At 50.4% G+C, this 20,339-nt stretch overlaps 7 protein-coding genes across 7 annotated transcripts; 3 read left to right on the forward strand and 4 right to left on the reverse strand.

The window, feature by feature from the left end:
- Positions 1-22: 22 nt before the first annotated feature.
- Positions 23-4,884, reverse strand: MYCFIDRAFT_174487 (uncharacterized protein; the record flags this gene model as incomplete). Its single annotated transcript, XM_007928155.1, has 10 exons — positions 23-248; positions 284-329; positions 363-421; positions 451-652; positions 702-942; positions 966-981; positions 1,014-1,054; positions 4,703-4,719; positions 4,747-4,807; positions 4,849-4,884. 10 exons carry the CDS (start codon positions 4,882-4,884, stop codon positions 23-25), a joined length of 945 nt encoding a protein of 314 aa, XP_007926346.1.
- On the forward strand, positions 4,816-5,752 carry MYCFIDRAFT_203473 (uncharacterized protein). Its single transcript, XM_007928156.1, has 2 exons — positions 4,816-5,249; positions 5,331-5,752. Exons 1-2 carry the CDS (start codon positions 4,976-4,978, stop codon positions 5,618-5,620), a joined length of 564 nt encoding a protein of 187 aa, XP_007926347.1. The 5' UTR covers positions 4,816-4,975; the 3' UTR covers positions 5,621-5,752.
- A 52-nt stretch (positions 5,753-5,804) lies between these two features.
- Positions 5,805-8,138, reverse strand: MYCFIDRAFT_80561 (uncharacterized protein; the record flags this gene model as incomplete). The annotated part of the gene is made up of 7 exons (XM_007927807.1): positions 5,805-5,878; positions 6,107-6,239; positions 6,391-6,463; positions 6,517-7,508; positions 7,574-7,866; positions 7,929-7,979; positions 8,123-8,138. 7 exons carry the CDS (start codon positions 8,136-8,138, stop codon positions 5,805-5,807), a joined length of 1,632 nt encoding a protein of 543 aa, XP_007925998.1.
- Positions 8,139-9,490: 1,352 nt separating this feature from the next.
- MYCFIDRAFT_80562 (uncharacterized protein) lies at positions 9,491-10,192 on the reverse strand (the record flags this gene model as incomplete). The annotated part of the gene is made up of 1 exon (XM_007927808.1): positions 9,491-10,192. One exon carries the CDS (start codon positions 10,190-10,192, stop codon positions 9,491-9,493), a length of 702 nt encoding a protein of 233 aa, XP_007925999.1.
- A 727-nt stretch (positions 10,193-10,919) lies between these two features.
- On the forward strand, positions 10,920-13,067 carry MYCFIDRAFT_153688 (uncharacterized protein; the record flags this gene model as incomplete). The annotated part of the gene is made up of 4 exons (XM_007928157.1): positions 10,920-11,310; positions 11,362-12,270; positions 12,340-12,432; positions 12,502-13,067. The coding sequence occupies exons 1-4, from the start codon at positions 11,112-11,114 to the stop codon at positions 13,065-13,067; spliced, it is 1,767 nt and encodes a 588-aa protein (XP_007926348.1). The 5' UTR covers positions 10,920-11,111.
- Positions 13,068-15,615: 2,548 nt separating this feature from the next.
- Positions 15,616-17,245, forward strand: MYCFIDRAFT_137116 (uncharacterized protein; the record flags this gene model as incomplete). Its single annotated transcript, XM_007928158.1, has 3 exons — positions 15,616-15,904; positions 15,991-16,326; positions 16,416-17,245. The coding sequence occupies 3 exons, from the start codon at positions 15,616-15,618 to the stop codon at positions 17,243-17,245; spliced, it is 1,455 nt and encodes a 484-aa protein (XP_007926349.1).
- A 573-nt stretch (positions 17,246-17,818) lies between these two features.
- Positions 17,819-19,257, reverse strand: MYCFIDRAFT_64248 (uncharacterized protein; the record flags this gene model as incomplete). Its single annotated transcript, XM_007927731.1, has 2 exons — positions 17,819-19,103; positions 19,178-19,257. The coding sequence occupies 2 exons, from the start codon at positions 19,255-19,257 to the stop codon at positions 17,819-17,821; spliced, it is 1,365 nt and encodes a 454-aa protein (XP_007925922.1).
- Positions 19,258-20,339: the final 1,082 nt, after the last annotated feature.

The raw sequence follows: 20,339 nt of genomic DNA on the forward strand, positions 1-20,339 counted from the left end.
ACCATCGTGAGGGCATTACACTTCAACCGAAGATACCCATTTCCGTCCGCATAGCACCCGAACGTATTGATTGCACTTCCTGCTCTGCACAAATTTCCAACAGAGACACGCTCCATTCATGAGTTGGTTTCCCCCATTCCACTGACACCATCGTCAGGTCCCACTTGCTCTCATTGATCGTTGCTCGCAGCCGATGGAGCAGATAATCCGCAGCAGCACTCTGGCAATGCGCGCATATATGTTTGCGTCTCACAGTGGACACATCCACATCTAGGCTCCTCACACTCTCGAATTGCAACAGTTCGTTCGCAATGCTGACTCCGCCTCTCCTGTTGGCCATGTCTCGATGCTATAGTGGCAACCATCAATGTCGGCGCGGTGGCAGATGACTTTGAGCCTCTCGATCTTCGGACAAAACTTTCTCAAAATTCTGAGATCTTCCTCTCCGACCCGGAACCCGATTGATACGCGGACATTTCGCATGTGACGCAACGCAAAGAAGGGAAGCCACAGCGCTGCTCGAGACTCAACAAACGCCGTGTGTCAAGAAGAAGAGTGCCATCCCTGAAAAAAAATGACGTTCCTTCGAAGTACCAGAACTTTGATGCGAGCATATTTACCCATTGAGAGCAGACCACTTTATTATAGTAAGCTCATTGGGCCCTTCCTCCACCTTGGTTCTCCGCGATGTTTTACCGCACTGCGGCTCGTCCAAGCGGCATCGGGAGGTCTGTAATGCGGATCGGATACGCCATGACATAGATCATGTCGCGAGTCTCGAGCGGTAGGTCCCAGAAGTTCGATTGCAGGACATTTATATCCACATTGGCTGGGCCACTTGAGTCTGCATCTTGGAACAGCAGTCAAATTTGTCGATAATTCATCCATTGCAACAGGTTCGTTAAGCTGTTTTATAGAATCGAGAATGCTCGAGGCGAGATACTCATGCAAGAAAAGCATTGCACCTGAGGCTCGAATTTTCTTGGCCAATTGACCATGATCAAAGACAATACTTCTGATAATTTCCATTTTCCTTCTTCGAACGAGCACATTTCTAGTCGTCAAAGCAGTGCATTCTACAAATCGTGGGAAGTTGCTCGTAGGTAGTAGAGACCTTTAGCAGGAGGTGTCGCTGTCTACCTCCGACAACAACTTCTAACTAATGGTTCACTACCTGTATCCACTGTATCCACTATATTATATATAGCTAATCGATTGTAATGCCGTAGGTCGTAATGCAATAAGTCTATTGCTAAAGGAGGTAGATATAGAAGCGGTATAGTAGCCTTAGCGATAGTAACTACCTTCCCCTATAATATTAAACCTTCTATCGATCGCTCTATAGTATACTAAATAATACCTTCGGAGGCTCTACACTACTAGCAGTATGTCTATTATAATATATTACAAGCTCTTAATAATAGTTAAGGTCGTACGAATAATATAGATAGTATATAATAGTATAGAAGGTAACGTTATTAGATAGAAAATTCGAGTAGAAATCGGGCTTCGTAAGGGACTCGGAGGGATAGTAATAAGGCGGCTAGAGGACTCGAAGGTAGGTAGTAGATCGCTCGTCTTCCTATCCTACTAATTTGTTAGCGAATCGAGATTATTATAGCCTTCCGTAATACCTTCGTAGGTCGCTATCTCCCCTCCCCCTACCTACTACCTAGAGTTATCGATATAGCGACTAGATCTAGTAAATACGCCTCTCTATTATTATCTATGCCGCTACTAACTACTCTAGCAAGTTAATTGCGGCTATCTCTATTACCTAGACCTTCGCTATTAATTAAGACCGTAGAAACACTATCTTAGAAGGGCAGTAATATAGCTTACCTATTAAAGCTAGGTAAGCTATCGGCTCGAATAGAGTTAGTTGTCTTCTAGCAAATAAATAATATAAAGTATGCCTATAAGAAGGGCAATATTACTAACTTCTATCGGCTTGTTAGAGGTCGTATAAATGCGTAGGCTCGTGCTAATAGTAAGAAGGAGTTTAGCAGTAATTCTAGCTTCCGGTAGAGCTATAACGTAAAGTTAGTTAAGAGGGTAAAGGAATAGGGCCAATAGGCCGCTAAAGAGCGCTCTACTAGTATAGCACCTAGTAACGATAACCTCTCGTAAGCGAAGGACTTCTTTATTAAACACGCCCTACGTATAAACCCTTAGCTCTTCGATAAGGTAGCGATAAAGGAATAGAAGGAGGCGGCTCGGCGTAAGGAGGTCGTTATCCGCGATAGTCTAATAGATAGGTTAGGCTCGAAGCGACGTCGATTAAATAATAGCTCTTCTTAGGCGACCTCTACTAAACCGGAAGAATCTCCTACGCCTTCTATACCGTCGACGACTTAGCGTATACGACTACGCCGCCGTAAGCGTAATAATAACGCCTCGATTAATAGAGCGTTCTCGAAACTAAACGAATTGCTAAAACCGCACTTCGAGAAGGTAGGCGTTATTATTGTTATTATTATAGCTAAGAAGCTAACTTCGAGAAGATTAAGGAAGGCCTAACCGCCCTTAATTAGCACTATATTCGAGGCCTAACTAATAGTTAGAAGAACGAATTACAGCACCTTAATACTACTATTATAAGTGCTATTATCTCTCTCTTAACTAGCAACTTACTAATATTAGCTAGACGGTAACAGGTATATATCCGGATTGTACTCGAGTACTATTATAGGTTATCTACCGTAGGAAGAGTAAGATACTAATACTAGAGCCATTCGAGCGCTTACCGAAACTAGGCTTCTTATAGCAGATAGGGTAGTTAGATCGCTACGATTAGGATTAGAATATAGACGATATTAAGGTCTCCGAGGACTTTTTCGACTCGGAGGAGTAGGTAGTAGTTATTATAGTATAGAGTTCGTTTTATAGGATTAGTTAAAGCAAATCCCTACTTATTTGTTAGCAATATTGCTCTTTAGTATCGATTTAGCGAACTAGTTGCTCCTACCGTTGCCTTATTGTTCTCTTAATCGCGAGATTATCGCTAGAAATTTAGGAAATAGGAGGAGAGGTAGGGTTAGTAGTATATAACTATTACTTAGTAATAGGTTAATAACATTGCCGAGACATTACGAGAATCGCGTATAAACGCTCTAGTTACCTATTTTCGCTGCTTTCTAGATATATACTAATAGCTCGAAATATACTCGCTCCTATAGTACGAGTACTAAGAATACCGTTAGAATTGTAAAGCTATACTTTAACTTCTCGATATTATCGTCGTTCTTCTATTACTATTACTACTACTATTACTATCGCTACCCTCGTCTTCTATCGCCGGCGACGTATACCTATCTCTTTTATCGCCCTTATTACCTCGCTTTAGTCGCGGCAGTTGCTATCCTAGCGGAAGAACCGTCGTAACGAGGGCTCTAATCTCGTTACTAATTTAAGCATTAGTCGCCCTCGAATAGAGATATTCTTCTAATACCGGTAGATCTATACGACCTATAGATACCTAGTTTCTATAATAGTAGGTATAGCAATTAGTAAGAAGAACGTACGCTCGATAGATAGACCTAATAGCCTATAAGTCCGCCCTCTGCTTAACTAAGTTAATCCGCTATAGATTTAATATCTATCCGAATATATACTCTATAGCAACCCTTAAAGCCGATATCTCCTAGTCTATCTGCCTCTATAGCGGCGTACGAGGTTAACTATTCTAACCTTTAAAAGCAGATATAATACTATCCGCTACTACGTACGCCGAGTCGCTATAAATAAATACCTTATCGTCTAATCTATACCTATCGAATAACGCGTACCAAATCTACTAAATATTAGATTTAAACACTATCCGAGAATCCCTAAAAGAGCTAGGTTTAGGACTATATAATAACGATAGCAGACCGTCTAGAGTAACAACCGCCTAGAATTTAATGCTATATACTCTCTTATATCCGCTATAGTACAACTTCTAGTTATACTTTAGCCTATAGCAGGGACGAAGGGTACTATTAATAAATCTATATACTTTAGCAAGACTAACGTCCGGTTCTAATGCCTCTACGCATCTCCGCAAATACTAAGGGGTTAACCGACGAGTGTCGAATAACAATCTATCGCTAAAGAAGTCGTCTAAATGCTTAAGAATAGTATTAAATATAATACTAATCTAGGTCGGCCCTCTACTAAAGTCGTACGCTAGTAACTGCTAACTCGCACTGCTTGCTAATCGCTATAGAAGCACTAATAAGGCTTCTTCCTTAGTAGGTTCTATACGGTATAGCTACTTAATCTAGTCTAACTTAAGTAGCCTTACTAACCTATATAGGTCCTACTTCTAGAAGCGAAATCTACGCTTATACTAATCGTTTGTTAGGTCCGCTAACCTTATCCTTTTAAGCCGATTATAATCGTCTAGATATAGGCTCCTTATTTAATCGCCTATGTATACCTCGTCGGCCTCGTTATTTATAATAATATCGACTACCGACTCGAGATAGGCGCTAGCCGCTTGTCTAACAACTACCTAGTAGTCTAGTAACAATTGCCTTACTTAAGCGTCCATTTTGAGCCGATAACAATACTACTATATACTAACTAAGGTCTATATTAAAGAGCTAGGGTTATATTACTATAGATACGATAACTAAGTAGCTAAGAGGTAGCAAAAGGAGGTTGCTAAAGGCCTCGGAAGAGCCGTCTCAGATAGGCTTAGTTACTAACCCTAGTGAACACTACTAAATTCTGGCACTGGAGGTTGCTAAAGGTGTCTAGTACGATTGATTTTGGCCCGTGCGGCAAGCACAGCCGACCAGCCGTCCCCAACTCGACCACACCCCTTGGAACATCAAGCTCGCATAAGAATACTAACCGACAGACTTCCAACATGAAGACCACCAGAAGATCATAAGTCATACAATTCCCGCGCAGTTCCTTCCTCCATCCTCACCGAACACCCGACCTTCACGATTCTCCCCGCGCCAACTCCACATATACACCAACAAACATGACCCAACTCACCCACGAAGCCTCAGACGCCCAATCCATAAAATCTCTCATAAGCACCTTCTTCGACGCAATCAACAACGTCGACATCAAAGCTTTGGAGAACTGCTTCACAGACGAAAACGCGAACCTCGTAATCCTCCGACAAGATCCTCCACGCCAACCCTCCGCTTCAAATTACCCGCAATACAGATCCGTGCCGACGACCAAAGAAAAAGATGGAAAAGGCGAAGAGAAAATCGAAGTCGTGATTAGGACGAGCATTGAGAAGTTTAGTGAGTAATTACAATACAATACCAATCCCAAGCACACGTTCTTGGGAAACTTTGAACGCGGCGCTGACTGACGGGTTCAAGTCTCCTTAATCCGCGACGGCGAAAAGCGAAGAAGAGGGCAACCGCACCAACCAATCTTACACGAATCCCCGGATTTGGACGGCACGGATATGAGGATTGATAAATTTTTTGCACAGGTCTGGTCGCCGTTTAAGGTTACTTTTGATGGGGTTTTACATCATTATGGGAGTTTGGCGTATACTGTTGTGAAAGTTGGGGGGAAGGAGTGGAAGATTGAGGGGTTGACGCAGAATTATCGGAGGACGCCGGGGTGGGAGGTGCCGGGTGAGGGAGGGGGTGGGAAGTTGTGAGAGGGAAAGAGGGGGATATTTATTGAAATGAGGAGGTTGGGGGGATGTGTTGGCTTGAAGGGATTATGAACTTCAGGCCGTTGTTGTCATTGTCGATGGAAGTTAGTTATGCAATGACAGTTTTGCAGGATGCTCCATTATTCGCCGTGAAGTGAGATCGTGGAATCTCCCTTTCCTCCTGATTTTACCTCGTTGAATTCTCGGCGACTGGCGGTTTCGTCTCCCGACCATGATATTGAAAGTATTCGCTGGGTTCACCTATATGAGGAGTGCGTGTGCCGCATATTTCCTCTCTAAGCTCGGCAATAAGGCTACACCGGCGCTACTAGTGCTCCAGGCCGTCGAAGATACGCCGTCATCAATGGCGGAGACGCTTTGGGAGCACTAGGTGAGTCTATGGCAGCACACACTTGATGACCTAAAAGCTCGAGGCCCAGGCTGGCTATGAGCCAAGCGTCTCTCAAAGTGCGAGAAAGCTATGCTGACCAGCGTTGGAGATGGCTTGAGGCATGAGGTGAACAACTCTCAAGAGCTCACTTCTACTCATGGCAGTCTGGGATGTCGGGGTCAAACCTGCCATTTCATGCAACATGGCAGCCGCTTTGAAAGTCCTGTCACCCTTCAGACGTGACAGTTCGGTGTTAAATTTCCATTTTCACGAAATTACTCGTACAGAGAGTAGTATTATCATTCATAAATCTCAATCGTCATACATTTACAAAAGCGCTTTGTCAAGCATCGTCTCGGTCGTACTGATTCGAATATCTTACCCAGTCCATAGCGCACGAAGCGTTTGAGAGTCTACTCGAGGGGCGAGCTGTAGGTGTTAGATCATCACTGTCGCTGCTCAAATGTCAGCGATTTTCCAAGATTGATCAAATCGTATCTGCACTCACCCCGAACCACTGCTTGCTTTCCCTTCGAGACTCTTCCCGCTCTTGACGGCAGTATCGCTGCCACTACTGCCTGTAGCAATGCCATCCAGATTTCTCACCGGCACCACTGGCCGATCCACAACTTCTACCTCATGCACGATTCCATGCGCATCCTTGTACACGAACTTGTCGCGTGTGGTGTCGTTTGGTATCGAGTGCTGGATGTTGACCAATGTCTCTCCAACCCCGACCTGCAGCACCGGACTGCAAGGCAGATCATCGATGCCTGCATTTGGCACCTCGATCACTGACTTTCGCGGACCACGCCCTTCTTCGAGCATTTCAGAAGCCGTGATATCAAGAGCAGAAGCGCTCGAGAACGAGTCGGAACGGCCTAGGCAGGACTGAGAATTGTACTTGGCTGAAGATGGGAGGTATTTCCAGTATCGTTGCACCAGTCCGGCGATGCCAGGCATACAGCAGCAGATCATGGATAGGTCGACTTCGACGAGAGTCCAGAGCGCGAGATCAGTATGGTTCCAGGTGACGTTCGTGTCTTGCAGCATGGCGAGGTAGTTCAGTCGACCGATTGAGCAGACTGTGACTGCAAACCCGACCAGGAAGACAGAACTGACTCCAATCCTCTTGATCACCGGGATCTGGAGCGTGAGAAGGAGCGGGACTGGGAGAAAGAGGACGATGACATCGTAGCAGATGTTCAAGGCTCCGAATGCGTAGAAGATTGAGCGCCGGCTAATGCAGGTTCCCTCTCTTTCCTGCCCGGGTAGGACTTGATTCCACGTGTATGAAACGGGCGTGCATTGGAAGATCTCGGCGAAGCCAACTGCCGTTACTGTTGCGACGAGTACAGCGACGAGACACCAGCAAACGACTCGGAAAGGGCGATGGTTGTCTCTGCTACTATCCCACCAAGTTCTGATGTATAGAAGGATGATTGAAATCTTCGTGAAGATGATGACATAGTTGTAGAGTAGTTCCGCAGCGTAGAATTCCTAAAGTTGATCCAAAGCTGTTAGCGCAGCGACTGTTGAGAGAAAAGTCAAGGCTGCCCACCTACCTTGAGGAATTCGTTGACATTCGCAACGCCGATGCGATAATCATCTTGACCCAAACCATTGTTGACAGCGAGTTGAAGCAGCACTGCGATGCCGACAAGCGGGACATAGCAAGATACGCAGGCACAATCGTCCCAGTAGAAACCCGCGCCGCCGAAGGTCGTGATCCGAGAAACAACGCGGCCGAGGAAGAAGAAGGTCGCAATCCCGAACATCGCCCATGCTAGCTGGTTGACCACGTGTGACCTGTCGCGAACTGGAGAATCGCATATTCGGGACTGTAGACCTCGAGCCTCTATTTTGCTCGGTGTCAGCGGCAGTAAAATCAGCAGTACTGGGGCGTCCTCATCCCCATACCTAGCTGATCCGCGTACGTGCAGTTGCGCGACACGCACACATCGACTATTGCTGTGATATCTTCATTCGAGCACAAGCAATCTTCTGATGATGAACAGCTGTACATAGGCAGGATCTGGTCCATGCATGTTTGCTTGCAGGTCGTCAGCCGACTGTCCTTGCGCGCATCTGGCACGTCATATTTTTGAACTTACTGCGCATGCTGGCCATTGTATATTCTGTCTAGTGACAAGTTCCGAATCAAAGCTGGTGTGTTCTGCTTTTGTACCGATTATACATGGAGCAATTGGAAAGAATAGGAGCGACCACATCATCAAACATGCGAAATATTACCGACTACCACGAGTACGATGGCATGCCCACCTTCTTTGCAACCAGGAGTCACTACCACTGTAAATACTCATTCTGATGGGAGAAATGCTTGACAGAGGACTGACAATAGTGAGCTCGTTGCATCATATCGCTTCCTACTATATTCGATTCCATGCATCCATAACAGAAGTTACCAGCCGGCCTTAGATTCATGTTACTGCTTCGCTTGCGGGTATCCACCTGGAATCGGGGAAGATCTACGCTTTGGACACCTGTTGCTTTGCAGCTTGACTCGTGAGAACGGCTCTTCTCGCATGATTGCGCTTGGAAAGACCAGAGCGAGCTTTTTGTTAGGCGTTAGACCTCGCCAAAGAACTCGCGATAGCCAGAGCTGTCCAGTCGCATCAATTCCCGGCCTAGAACTACCAGGTGCCGGGTTCTGAGGAAGCGTTGAGTATTGCGCCACTAGGGATACGCATGAATCGCACCAAGATCGATGCTTTCTCATTCCATCTGGAAAAGTACACTTTCGCCCGCTTGATTTCGAAATGGAGTCAAAAGGGCGCCCGAGCCTTCTGCATTGCTGGACTGGATGATGGTCTCATTCCGACTGCGGATTTCAATAGCCTGAGGTCACTGAGCGTTTTGCTCTCGATCGGGGGATAAAGCTTCGCTGAGTCAGGTACCTGCATACCGATGAAACGCTACGAACTGCTTGTCGTTTGGAGGGAGCCATTGGTGTAATTCTCGAGATTCTGTTCTGCAGCCCGTCAGCACCTTTGCTTACAACCAGATCTGTGTTGGTGCCCAAGAATCCAAGTCAGAGATGCTCTGCCATGAGCGCAAAACCATCAGTGTAGGGACGCGAACGTTACTGCTCGAAGACTTTTTATGATGATCTCTAGCAATGGTCAGCACATATTCTCTGTAGAGCTCTTCGCAAATATGTGGGCATGATCGATGCATCAGTAAAATTGAGAAGATTTACGTTAGCTGGCTTTTAAGCAGTTCCAACCTGCACTCATGAGGCGGCTGAACTCTTATGGCCCCAGCTTCTGTCATCATGCTATTCTAGAGTGATGTCTTGGGAAATAATGCATCTACTTACGGTCATTTGCTCACCTCAATACTAGACGCCGGTGAAAGGCCCCCGTGCCAGAGAGTGGCCACGATAAGCTATGAGAGATGCCCAGTGACTGAATCAAGCATCGAAGTGACAAGATCCAGAGCACATGTTCGGTCACACAAGATCAGATATTCTTGCAACCCATGGCGAAATGAATGTCCGCTTTCAGTCCAGGCATGCCTTTAGTGTGAGTAAAGCCCTTCTTGAGAACCCCACCAGCGCCTGGTATAGTTTCGAATCCCAAATGTGGCCAGTACATTCCAGTCTCTTCGATGACATAGTTACTCATCAATCGCCTGGCTCCAAGAGGCCTTATGGCATTGCTTATAGCGTCCAGAATCTTGACACTGAGACCAATTTTGCGATGCAAAGGATGCACGCAGACACAACATAATTCCCAATCGTGCTGACTTGGATTTGGCAGCGCTTTCTGATTCGGAACAGTTTCGAATGCTCCTAGCACTGTCTCGCCTTGTGTAGTTCCATTTTCACCGTGCTGAATCTCGGCAGGAACCTGGTCTGCAGATTCAACATCATCAATCCAGTTGTCGCCACGAAAGGGTAGCGCGCCAGCACATGCAATGGGTCGGTCCACGAGCAGCACGACTGCTACCAGGCCACGCGGTCCAAGCTCTTCAGCTAGTTTCTCTGCCGCCAGTTTTGAGTTGGTGGGAAGACGGGACCAGGTGGGTGGAAAAGCGGCAAAGTCTTTATTTTGAAAAGATGTGTTGATAGTGAGATGGAGAGCTTTCCACCAAGGCTGAGAGGGCAGTGAAGATCCAGCTACCACGACCACAGTCGGTTGCTGGTACAGGGACGCTGCCATTGCGCGTCAATGATCCGGATGGTGTTGGGCTCTGTCTCGTTGCTGATGCCCTGCGTCTCGATGCCGTCACAGAAGCTGGTTGCTGCAGGTGGTGAACGGCATTCGGCGTAGATTGAAGGGACACCGGGAGTGTGTCAAATTCACTCGTCAGTAACATCGCTGTCGACTCCTGGCGAAGGAGACGCCTCTTCCTCATGTCCTTCGGCGTTCTGACGCTCCCGGCAAACTTCGTGCAAGCAGACGCAGGAGTCAGCACGCCACAGTCGCCACTTCGCCCGGGCGCATCGGCATCTTCGTGTTATACGCGACTTGACTAGCCTTCATCGGTCGGTCGCTGACGAATACCAGAATAGCAAGGTTCAGGCTGTGGAGGAATGGCGAGCGATGCGCCGCAAAGCATTACAGTATTGAGATATATTATTAGTGGTAGAGAGTGGAAGTTGATACACTTCACTTCACTTCCACGTGCTCGGTGCAAGTGGGCCATTTGTTTCCGCTGATCTTCGTGTTGCCGTCGCCGTTGTGAGTCGTGACTCGTGAACCAGCCCCGCGCAACAGGGGTAGGGGCAGCTGGCGAACCGTGTGCGAGCTCCTCCGCCTCTCGACGAGCAACCCGACCGCTCGTGACGTACGGGCGCTGCTTAGCTGATTGTTGACTTGCCAGTCCCACTCCGGTTGTTCCGTTGAGGTGACGAGTCCAGCAAGCAAAGGCGACAAAAAGGCTGCTAGCCGCTGGATGCACGCAGTATGACCGGTGTGCTTGCTGCGAAGACTCCATACACGAGATAATGCGGCGACGATTTGGTGTTGCGTGGGATACTCTTTGAAGGTTGATCTGCGCACGGGCTCAACGCAAGAAAGTGAGGGCTTTGATCTCTGGGCTCGACATTTTCAGTCGCAGGAGGCTGCCGCATGCATCATGTCTCAAGGAAACCAGACCATTTGGCAGAAAGTGAAAGGGGGGAGTAAGAGTGGGTTCGACAAGGCATACAAAGCAATCGACAAGCTTGGGGCGCCCATCAACAGGCTGAGCAACAGAGTGGGAAGTGAAGCATTTTGGCCTACAACTTTGGACAAGGAGTCGGACAAGGCGGCGCGCATCCTTAAGAGCTTCTGCAGTAAGTTGTCGCGTGTCACGGCGAGCATCGCAAAGGACTGACCAGATTCAGAGGATGGCTTCTACAGAGAGGAAGAGGTTCAACCTGCGGACGGGCCGAAGCAGAAGCAAAAGGTCCTACAGAAGATCCCGGAGAAAGTAATTCGTAATGCAAAGGGTGTTGCCATTTTCACGACTATGCGCACTGGGCTTTGGATCTCTGGAGCTGGCGGATCTGGCGTATTGATCGCGAAGAAGCCAGATGGTACATGGAGTCCACCGAGCGGCATCATGCTGCACACTGCAGGACTTGGCTTTCTCGTGGGTGTCGATATCTACGATTGCGTTGTTGTAATCAATACAGAAAAAGCTTTGGAGGCTTTCACTAAAGTCAGGTGTACTCTTGGTGGTGAAGTGAGTGTTGTTGCTGGGCCAGTCGGTGCTGGAGCAGTCCTTGACACCGAGATCCACAAAAGACGGGCGCCAATTTATACATACATGAAGAGCCGCGGCTTTTATGCCGGAGTGCAGATTGATGGGACGATTGTCATCGAGCGCATGGACGAGAACGAGCGATTCTATGGGCAAAAGCTTTCGGTGCAAGATATATTGGCTGGAAAGGTTCGGCATCCGCCTTATGAGGTCGGTCGCTTATTGGAAACATTGAGGGCTGCGCAGGGCGACTCGGATGTCGACGAGAGCATGATTCCAACCGAAGCACCTCCAGGCGACTATGAGATTGAGGATGGTCAGATGTTTGGAGTGCCGGACAAGGAGGATCCCGATCCATATGGTGTTCTTGCCCTTGAGAAAGAAGGCATGAGTCTCAAGGAGGCGGGAACGCAGAAACGTGCTAGCTGGGAGCAGTTCTCCTTCAACCCAAGCCCTACAAGCCCGATCTACAACATATATTCCCGGCGAAGTCAGGACATGAGCGCAAGGACAATCAGTAGACGTAACAGCTGGCGCTCCAGCGCATTCAGTGCTGTAGAACCCAAAACGCCAAGCTCGCTAAGAAATAGCATGGAACGGCGGAGAGGATCGCTGACAGTCATGACGGACTCCGCGACACAAACAGACTTGCCGACTGATGCGCCACAGTCGCCAAGTCGAAGGAGTGTGCGAAGTCAGCATAGCAGCAAAGGTAGCCTCTCCAATGGACACGCAGCAACAACGATGGAGGATGTACCAGAGGATGAAGAGCTCAAGACAGCACGTGCTCGCGCAGAGCCTGTCAGCGTGAGCACTTCGAATGGCTACACTACACCACCACGCACACCTCCCGCCTCGTCAGGAGACTACAAGCACAAGGACAATCCCGAGCACGACAACGAGCATGACGATGACGTACAGATCATCGAGCAGCCTGTGGTGCAGTCCATCCATACAGTACAACCAGTGACTTCGCAGGTAGTGTCTCGAGCTCGGCTGGTCAACGTACCGAAAAGACTACCTCCAAAACTCCCACCGAGAAACCCAAGCCGAAACAGTGAACAAGTCCAGGTCGATGCTTCTGCTTCTCCCACTAAGGACGACTTCTCATCTGTAGAGCGCGGCTCGATCGATAACGCTCAGCCGGAAAAGGAGACCGTAATGGACAGCATGGGTGCTGAGAAGCACAGCGGCACTGCAGCGGCGGCACAACAGCTTCAGGAAGTCAAACTTGATGATAATGATGATGATCTCCGTGCAAATGCATCTGATAAGGTGGACGATGCACGAAAGCAGGAACGACAAGACTCGGAGAACAAGGAGAAGATGCCTGGCGGGTTTGATTAGTCAGTGACACGATTGATAGCATGGCGTTCTGGGATGAGAGATGACTTACGAAAATTGGGATACCTTGTTATTGATTGGAGCGCCGGCCTCGCATTTGGGCGCATTCACGAGATTTTGTTAGGTCGTCCAGGGATGATGAATGTCGATTGTACAACAGTCACCTAGAGTATTAGATATCCAGCCATGTAGATAATGCACGACAGGACATAGTGCCATTTCTCAGGCGAGTATTGCCATATTCCACCCCCAGAGGAAAGCAGGGAATCCTCCTCTCATTGCTGCATCACGGCGAGCGGGGCGTTGTCCACACCACACGGTCCGTTGTCCGTCTGAGGCATCGGGACGACGCTTCTACCGGCAGACGACTCGCACCCAGTCATCAGGATAAACTCCGAAGAGCCATCAGGTGTAGCACAAAGTAGCAAAGTTGTACGTCGCTGTGTCTTGGGCCACGAAAGGCCTGCAGCCGCGGTGCATGTACCAGTACCAGTGGATTGATCGCCACCTGTGATGCTCAGGCAACTCCGTGGGATCCATTTTACAAGGCTTGCTGTTGGTTTTCCCCAGTGTGCGGCGAGAGCATGACCAGCCAAGACGTGGACAAGGAGGAGGCCTCGCGGCAGTGGTATTGCTTCTTGTGCGACGGCAGCATCTCAGTCAGTCAGTGCTGCTTCCAGACATGGCCACGTCTGTTTGGCTCTGGATGAGACCATGGCCATGCCATTGGGAGGAGTTGGACCTAGGAGTCTAGGACCAGGATCATGGGGAACGCCACAAGCGTGGGCCGAAAGTATGTCGTCCGCGACATCGCCTCCTCCTCCAATACTGATTCACATCACCGCACTGTGTCGGTGTGATCTGGAGCTCGACTGCAGGCTAGCGTTCCTTCCAAAGAGCTAAGATTGCAGCTTGTTCTGACGGCTTGCGGTCCCCGACGACGAAGAACGGCGAGGGCGATTGTGCTGTCTAACCTGCACCATCCAGCTCCGAACTTGCCCTTCGCCCTTCTCAAAGCTGGTTGGTGGTCTGGCTCCTGGCATTGGCATTGGCATTGGCATTGGCATCGAGAAGTTTGGACACTTCAGCGCCGCCGGAGAAGGGCGCAGCTGGCGACCTGACATGCGTATCCCTACGCATGGAGTGACCACCGCGAGAAAGCACTTCAAACCCAACGCAAGCAGGCAGCTGACGGTGACACCATAGTGACCAAATCGAGAGATTGCACTTCCGCGCAAGATGCTCCTGTAATGGGAGATCAGCGCCATTATTGATGCAAACACGGCCGACAATCACAGCGCGGCATATTTGCAACCTTCCTTCGCCGGGAACAGCCTTGCTGCCATGTCCATGCCCATACTCCTGCCTTCCTACGGGGGACTTGCTCAAGAACGTGCTGCGCTGACTGTTTATTATTGCCCATCGTCCGTTCACCAACACCGTCTCGTAGTGCTGCACATACGTCTCGCTGACAGCTCCGTGTGCTGGATAAGGTTCGATTGCGCCACTTTGGCTGGGATAGACTACTGCAGCGTCTTCCACGCACCACTGATGTTTCTCTGATAGCCGACGTAGACGCATGAGGACGCCGCGCAGTAGCCCAGCATCTGTGGCCTTCAAAGCGATGGGTCTGGTTGGTCATGGCGCACCACATCTGGCAATCCAACCAGACGCAATGCTCAGGCAAGCCCAGCGTAGGTCGTGCGATGCCTTAGCTTCTTGGTAGGTTGGTAGGGCGATGTACCGCCCTATCTCGGTATCTTCTGTCCAAGGTTGTATTCAGGTACCTGAATCCCCGGATCCCGAACGTCTCGCAGCCATATCTCTCCCCGTGACAAGCCCTGCAGCAGCTGAGGCACAGCAGTGGAGGACTTCATTGGCATCGGCTCCAACCGACATGTCCACCGTACGCCCATGTGCGGCGCGTACGTCACATGCATTGTCCATGGTGCTCCCGCTGCGGGAATGCTGCACTCAGCAACTCAAGAGTGGACGGCGCGCTCCTTAGCCACTGATATTGCTCTTTTGAATCAAGAAGGTTCTGTGAATGACCGACCCCACTGAGGCATTTCGCACGAAAACCTGCCGTCATCTACGATTGGGACCGATTGGGACCAAGCACTAGTGGCCGAAGGAAATATCTGCACCTCAGTGCCTTCCGAAAGTGGATCTCACTGTATAGCCAAAGCTATTCGACGGTCATGCGCAGCGCAGTCCAAGCACAGCATCGGCCGAGCGCGCGTGTTGCACGTGTGGACGTAAAACCGAAATCATTTTCGACACATAAAACAAACGGAGCCAGCCACTGGCTTGCTTGGCTAGCGGCACGAGGGATGTGACTGATATACAATATCAGATGAAGTGGAGCCTATTGTATACACAACATCGATGTTCAAAGGCTGGCTGGCGTTGAGGTACAGAAAGGCGAGAGGGTACTTGTACCCTCAAAAGACCGCTCATGAGACCGTCACCTTAGCTCCATCGCATTTTCCATTTCGATCCAGCTACCACCATGACCTCCTGCCCTTTAGCCTCCCGCGTTCCATCAACCATGGGATGTAATAACAGCCTACGGGCCCTGGCCTCGTGGAGCCGGACGCCGACCGTTGCCAGTCTCCCATACGTTCAAAGCTGTCAGCGACCAACGAGAAACTTTGCAACCGAAGCAGGGATTGTCAATCGAGTCAGTGGCTCGGCATTCATCACGCCAGATCTCTACAACCCGAAGCCGAACCCTCTTGCAACGGCTACCCGAGCCCAGGGTCCGGCATACTGGCGGCAAATAGGAGTATGGAAGGATGTCACGGAAGAACAGTTCCTCAGCTACCGGTGGCAGGCAAGTAGTTCTGACCGTGATGAAACCTCTCTTCCAACCCATCACTGACGCTGGTTGTCAACCAGACAAGCAATACCATCGATCGGAAAGACAAGCTCCTCAGATTTCTCGAACATGTGCTGCCGGAACATATCCCACATCCGCGAACATCGGCATGGGCGAAGATCAAGACACGAGATGACTTCCTCACGGATGTCGAAGCAGGCATGAAAGCAGCGCCAATGTCCGTTCGCCTGACGCCACACATGCTCAGCGTAGCCAACTGGAACGATCCACTCTCAGATCCAATCCGACGACAATTCATACCTCTCGGATCCACGATCACTCCAGACCATCCTGCACTCACCCTAGATTCGCTCCACGAAACGGATGATTCCCCGGTGCCAGGCCTCGTCCATCGGTATCCCGATAAGGTCCTATTTCTAGGTAAACAACCAAGCTCCACTCCACCACCACCACCACACCACCACCAACCCATGATCATCACGAAAAGCTAATACCAACCACTTCATTAGCAACCTCCGTCTGTCCCGTCTACTGCCGCTTCTGCACCCGCTCCTACGCCGTCGGCAACAACACCGAATCCGTCACCAAAGCCTCCCAAAAACCGGGCAGAAAACGCTGGGAGACCATGTTCGAATACATAGAAAGGAACCCCGCAGTTCAAGACGTCGTCGTCTCCGGCGGCGACTCATATTACCTTCAACCCGCCCAACTCCGTCTCGTCGGCGAACGTCTCCTCTCCGTCCCCCACGTGCAAAGGATCCGGTTCGCGACCAAGGGGCTAGGAGTATGTCCGATGCGAATTCTAGACGGAGGGGACGAATGGTCGGATGCGTTTGTGGAATTATCGAATCAGGGGAGAGCGATGGGCAAGCAAGTGGCCATGCACACGCATATCAATCATCCGAGGGAAATCACGTGGGTGACGGAGAAGGCTGCACGGGCGCTGTTTCAGAAAGGCGTGATGGTGAGGAATCAGAGTGTTTTGTTGAAAGGTGTCAATGATGATGTGGCCACCATGTCGACTTTGATTCGAAAACTCGCGGATTTGAACGTTCAGCCGTATTACGTGTATCAATCGGACATGGTTCGGGGGGTTGAGGATTTGCGGACGCCGTTGAGCAAGATTTTGGAGTTGGAGAGGAAGATTCGCGGCACGATTGCTGGGTTTATGATGCCGCAGTTTGTGGTTGATTTGCCGGGTGGTGGGGGCAAGAGGTTGGCGAATTCTTTTGAGAAGTATGATGAGGAGAGTGGAGTGAGTACGTGGAAGGCGCCCGGAGTTGCTGGAGATGAGGTCTTTACCTATCATGATCCTGTGTCGGCCAAGGATGATTCTTGACTCGATTGATTGATTGATCGATCGACAGCAGACTGGACAGGCCGAACGGGACTGGATTGCTCTGAGCTGTGCGAGGGCGAGGCTGAATGTTTCTGTATGCGTGGAAAAATCTGCATTGCATGGCATGCGATACCCAGGGCGATGGTTATGGTGAGCATAGCGGCGATGACGACGATGACGGCTGAGCAGAATTGGGCGCTTGAATCAGGTCATTGTCAGCTCTAAAAGGACCGGGACTTTCATGTGGAACACCGAAAGCCAGATTGCATTGATTCCTTTGGGGTCCTCGCAGTCATGCATTGTTGGCGATGCTGGAGGGCTTAGAGAGTAGGTAGACTCTTCAGGGAGTATGGCAGATAATGCCGCATTTCGGTAGCTAGGAAAAACGAATAGATGGATGAGAGATGAAATGAGAGCGAATTGCATCCCATTGACTTCCTGCACAGCCGTACAACGAATAAACCTAGAGGAATGACTTGTTTGCGGCTGTTGGCCAGGTGTTGATGCCCTCGCAAAGTGCTCGGATTTGCGTCGAAGTCAGTTTACACGCATGTGAGGCGACGGGAGCACGATTCAGCGCCTACAAGAGTCGCGGTCATCGCGATATCGATCACGACTTCGGGCCCTCGGCCGATCATCGCGTCGACGATCATCTCTGCGGTCGTCCTTGTGTCCGTGTCGTCGCTTTGGGCTGCGACTGCGACTTCGAGAGCGATGTCGTCTATCGTCTCGGTTGCGGCCATCTCGGTCGCTGTCCTTGGACCGATCTTTCTTGTCGAACACGTAGTCGTAGTGACTACCCCGTTCTCGATCTCTTCCGCCGTCGTGTGAGCGATACTGCTTTCTCTTTTCCAAGCTATCAATACCACCGAAGCCACCTCGCGATCGGGCGGTCTTTGAATTGGTTGTGTTCCTCCAATCAGCAGACAGCTTCGACACAGACTGCGAGAAGTCCACGTGAATGCGATGATCATCAATCAGCACGCCTTGCATTTTAAAGTATGCACGTTCGCAGTCCTCCTTGTTGGCGAATTCAATGAAAGCGTACTGCAGGCTGTCACCAGTCTTTTTGTCACGAATGACTTCACATGACAGGATCTTGCCGAAGCGTGAGAAGATGAGCTCCAGGTCGTCGTCCCGAGTGACTGGATTCAGCTTGCACACGAACAGAATCTGTTCAGGTGGGGTGACATCCGCAAATGGAAGGTCTCCAATGAGTTCTAATGTCAGCGCCTGAGCACGTGCTTCTCGTTCGCGACGCAGTTTCTCCAGCTGCTCGGGATCTGCGTTCTCCTCGAGGACTTCATCATGCGCAATTCGAACAGTGGCTTGCTGCTCCTTCGAAGGCACGGGACTTGCTGGAGGTTCGACCAGACCCGGTGGATCATCGTATGGGTCTTCTAGCACGACCGTGTGCAAGATCCTAATGTCCCGCAGTGGTCGTCCGGTCGAATCAACGAAAGCCGAATTAATCTTCTCCAGCGCGTCAAATCCTTCAACGACCTCGCCAAATATCGCTGCCTTGCCATCCAATTGCTCCAAATTCTCTCCCAACGTGACGATGAATTGACTAGTGGCGAGTCGTTCATCAGGATTCGTCTTGGACACGGTGGTAGCCATGCTCAGTCTGCCGCGCTCTGTATGCTTCCTCTTGCTAGAGAACTCTGGCGCGAAGACGGCACGCTCTGGCTTCGATGCGCGCTTCGTGGCGCCATCTGGCAAAGCCCATATCGACGCTCCGCCATCACTATCTTTTGACTCGGGTCCGATGGGATCGCCGGTCTGGAAGGAGAAATTGGGTTGCACGTTGTAGATTGGCGCGTAATTGTAGTACTTAATCTTGCAGAGCTTCAGGAAGCTGTGGGCGCGCGCGCGAGACTTAGCAAACTGATCAGCCTTCACAATGTCAGCCAGAGACAGGTGCGCACTCACTTTTCACAGCATTTCGGGGCATCTTCCAGGAACAGGTCGCATGTGATGTCGCCGGCGGATGTCTCCAGCAGCACCGACATGGTGCGCGCGTTGTTGCGCTGGCTGTGTCAGAGTTCAGCACAGTCGATGCGTGGGCTTTGCGACGTTAGCAGATGCCGTGACGATGCACTGTGCAGCAGGTGAAGTGCTTGTGTCGCTCGTCGGCTTCAGAAATGCGAGTGCTGTGTAACTGCTGTACCTGTCGTGGTTTCATCGACGGAAAATCGAGCCAAGGTTCGGGCCGTCAAGGTTTTGCTGGCAGTTCATGCAAGGGAGCGTGGAGTTGACCGAATCTCGGGCTGGTGGTCTTTCTGGACGTCACATGGAGACGGCAGGTACGAGGAATCGCACTGCACTGCACCTGCGGTATCTCAATCGACTGCTATCGTATCACGCTTTCGACGCGCACCTCCGCTCGGCGAACCTAAGCTGTCCGATGTGCAGGCGAAAGAGGAGCAGAGCACCTGCAGACCATCAACTTGGGAACGCCGCGGCATCGATCCTTGCTCGCTCAGCACCCATTCTGCATTTCAGCAATAATAATCTGCACGCGAGAATTGCGCAGCAAGCGCAGCATGCGCAGCCCGGTAGCACATGCTGAAGGCCAGCCATGACAGCCTCCTTATCAGCATTCAATTCTGGTTGCGACTGGCGGTCTGCAGGTACCCGACTGCCTCTTGAGTCTGGACAACAGTGGTGACAGGATGGACATGCTGATCGGGCGTGTGACAGCTCGTCCGCAAGCAGCCGGCAGACGGTGAGAGTGAAAGAGTGAGTGAGTCCCTGCACGGCCGGTCATCGCACAACAAGAGCAGACCTCTGAGAACACGCATACCATCGGCGGCGTTGGCTCTAACGTAGCCCGCAGCATCTGCTCCAAGTGACTTCTGGACCAGCTCCTTGTGACTCCAGAGAAGGTCCATTGCAGCATGCCGGCGACGGGCGTCAGCCGGGGAATTGCTTCGCTCGTGCACCGCATCTTCCTGCTGCTGGCTGCGAATGCTGATATGCTGAGTCCGGCCTTCCAGAGACGCCAGCGGCACGGCTACGTGCATGTTTGCGCCATGCCATCCCGACACGTTCCACCAGGCCAGGAATGCCTGTGCGCGGCGACCGCCGTGCA

The sequence above is a fragment of the Pseudocercospora fijiensis genome (assembly GCF_000340215.1).
Source record: "Pseudocercospora fijiensis CIRAD86 unplaced genomic scaffold MYCFIscaffold_4, whole genome shotgun sequence".
Classification (NCBI taxonomy): domain Eukaryota; kingdom Fungi; phylum Ascomycota; class Dothideomycetes; order Mycosphaerellales; family Mycosphaerellaceae; genus Pseudocercospora; species Pseudocercospora fijiensis.